This window comes from Pundamilia nyererei, unplaced genomic scaffold (assembly GCF_000239375.1).
Source record: "Pundamilia nyererei isolate P.nyererei 1_Seehausen unplaced genomic scaffold, PunNye1.0 scaffold00003, whole genome shotgun sequence".
Taxonomy (NCBI): domain Eukaryota; kingdom Metazoa; phylum Chordata; class Actinopteri; order Cichliformes; family Cichlidae; genus Pundamilia; species Pundamilia nyererei.
In genome coordinates, this window is record NW_005187404.1 from 6,325,422 (window position 1) to 6,328,383 (window position 2,962).

At 41.2% G+C, this 2,962-nt stretch overlaps 1 protein-coding gene across 1 annotated transcript in view; it reads left to right on the forward strand.

The window, feature by feature from the left end:
- The window catches only part of LOC102206612 (lissencephaly-1 homolog), a 31,404-nt gene that overhangs the window by 16,648 nt on the left and 11,794 nt on the right, over positions 1 to 2,962 (forward strand). The window contains exon 4 of the mRNA XM_013910418.1: positions 252 to 458. Within this exon, the coding sequence (XP_013765872.1) occupies positions 252 to 458 (207 nt within the window). The remainder of the gene's footprint in view (positions 1 to 251; positions 459 to 2,962) is intronic.

Consider the following 2,962-nt stretch of genomic DNA (forward strand, 5'->3'; position numbering starts at 1 on the left):
TTTTTTTTTTTCCCTCCTCAAAGAAAGCTTGTGGGGATTGTAGTCTTGTGAAAGGTTCGTGATATTGGTGCTCAAGCAGTTGTTAACACTGAAATGAAGTCTGTCAAACAAAGCAATCACACCACTGTTGATGTAAAATACTAACTTAAACACAAACAATAGTCTCGTGAATCCATGTTCCTTCTCCCGTATCTCCTAAATGCACATTTCAATATGCTTCACCAGCTTTTGTCCCTGTGCTCTCTGGCTAGGTGATGGAGCTTGAATCCAAACTAAACGAAGCTAAAGATGAGCTCACTCTGGGTGGGCCCGTTACTCAGAAGCGTGACCCCAAAGAGTGGATCCCACGGCCACCAGAAAAGTATGCGCTGAGTGGCCACCGCAGTCCGGTCACCCGTGTAATTTTCCACCCCGTCTTCAGCGTCATGGTGTCAGCCTCTGAGGACGCAACAATAAAGGTCAGTCCTGCTGGTTTCAAGTCGAAGAGCCAAGAGTTTCCAGATAAAATCTGCAGTAGGTGATTTCACTGACAAATTTGTCTCGGGGCTCAGGTTGCACATAACAGTCTAAATAACTTTTGAAGTTTTTAATGGAGCCCTGCAGGACTGTGCTCTCCCTTTGCACATGATCCGATAACCCTGATCTACTGATGTTTGTTGTTCTGCTCAGCATAGCTGCTGATGGTGGCCCCAGTGAGTCTTATGATGAGTTCAGAACATTTAAGCTTTCCAGGGATAAAAACACTGACAGTTTTGTCTTCAGTATATTTGTCTCTAAATTCAAGCATCGTACTAATCAAAGTTTAAGAAATGGTCTCAAACTGTGTTAGTGGAGCTGGATTTTTAAGCTCTGTTAATTATTTAGTTTAAAAGGAGAGTAATAAAGACAGTTGTGTTAAGTAGACTGGTATGGGTATCCCAGCAGTGGATGTGCACTTTGTTGAGAAAATGTGCATTTTGTTTAGAGTCACATCTTTTAGAAGAATTTCTACAAATCCAGTTATTCAGTGTTTGATGCCTTCTATTCCCAGCATGCACAGATGGCACAGCTGTCGCTCTGCATGGGTAATATTTGAGTATGCTAATGTTTTAATTCATGATGTTTGGACTAAAACAGGCATTTACGCTTGTGAGAAATGTTCAAATGCAATATTGCATGTATATCATGGCTTCAAAGACCCAAAAAATGACTCCATGAGCGGTTTGTGTGTCTGATTTGGGAGCTTCCTCATATCAGAGGTAAAGATGTATGCAGCATAAATCAGTGTTTAAAAATTGCTTTATAACCTTGTTTTATCGGTCCAGTTTTGCTCTTTCACTTTGTGCTTAATGTAAGCTGTCTTTAAAGTGTAGAGGATGGGTTCAATTCTTTCATTTCAACGGTTTTGGTGTCCAAAAACAAATAATTTTTTTAAACATGGCATTTTCCTTTCACAAGATATGTTTGCATTCTAGGCAGTGAAAAGAGGCATTCATGTATTGAGTGGCCTTTTTACATTTTTTCATTGTCAAAACATTAAAAAAAAAGCTTTTATGGAGACTGAAGAAGTAATTTGGCCCAGTGATCAAAATACACATGAGCAGAATCTGCATTCTTGGACTTGGTGGTATAATCTACCCTGACTTTAGAGTATTACAGCAGTAACCTCCTCCTGATTAGAGATTTAAAAATTATCTTTTTCTTTTTTGTCTTTTAATTTAAAGCCTGCTTGGTGGCATTTTTAACTCAAACACCTTTTGTTCTCTTCTTTGGATGATGCTTCCCTTAGCTTTCCCTTTACTGCTTTGACTCTCCTTGCTAGATATACTCTGGATTATACGAGTATCTGTCTCTGTGTCTTGTATTTATTCGTGGATTCCTTTATATAAACTCTGTGTTCTGTCTCTGGGCTATTTTTGCAGCTGCGTTTCTCCACTGCTTCACTGAACAATGCCAATACTCCGCTGAGCTGTTTGTTATCTGTATATTTTATTCATAAGACAATAACAGACATTTGTACATCTCCTCCTTGGCTACACCCACGCAGCAGGGAATTCTCTCTCACTCCGTTTTGGCATCTTCTTCCTTTTCCAGCCCCACCCTCCAACTCGCTCCCCCCACTGCACCCCCTCCTCTCAGCATCCTGGCGCATTCATCTTCCACTTAAACCATTAGCTGCCCCACCATGACTCCATGCCATCAGCTGTCCCTCCCTCAGGAGCAGGGAGGCCCCAGGCCCAAATCTTAAAACTGAGCCCTGATTTCAGGCGAATCTTTTCCCTGTCACCTCCACTCTCTGCACCCTGCTTTGAATCCCCCATTTGTCCTACTTTTCATCTCCTAAACCCGTTGTGTTTAATTTTTTTTTTTTTTAACAAGGAACGGACCCCTTTACTCAGAAAAGGCCAGACTGAGAATCTTGTCAGCTGCCTGACCTCATAATCAGGCCGTCTGTTAACATGTGGGAGGCAGTAGATGTTAGCTTGGTTTCGCATGAGGACCCTGGGTGGGGTGGAGTGTGGGGTAGCGCTCTCTCCTGAGATTAATCTGCCTCACAGCACCTCAAAAGCTCACTAATTAACACCTTGTCTTATTTGTTTAATCTCCACAAAGAAAGCAGTAAACCTTTTTGTGGTCATTAACTGTAGTCACATTTCTGTTTGCTGCTACTCGAAGAAGTTAACTTCCTCTATAGCAACTGATTCAGAAACCTTTTCATTTATAGAGGAAACCAGCTTCATCAGAATTTTACTCTTGATGTACTAACCATCATTTTGATAAAAGCAGGTATTCCTAACCTCGTAGTATTTTAACATGCAGCCTTGATTTCAAATGCATATGTTACCTTGTGTGGTTTGTGATCTTCATGCACCAGCAAATACCTCTCCAGCTCTGTACTGTACTAGAGCTGGGCGATAGAACGATAACGATATGTATCGCGATATAACTTTTACTCGATAGAGAAATTAAGCTATCGCGATAG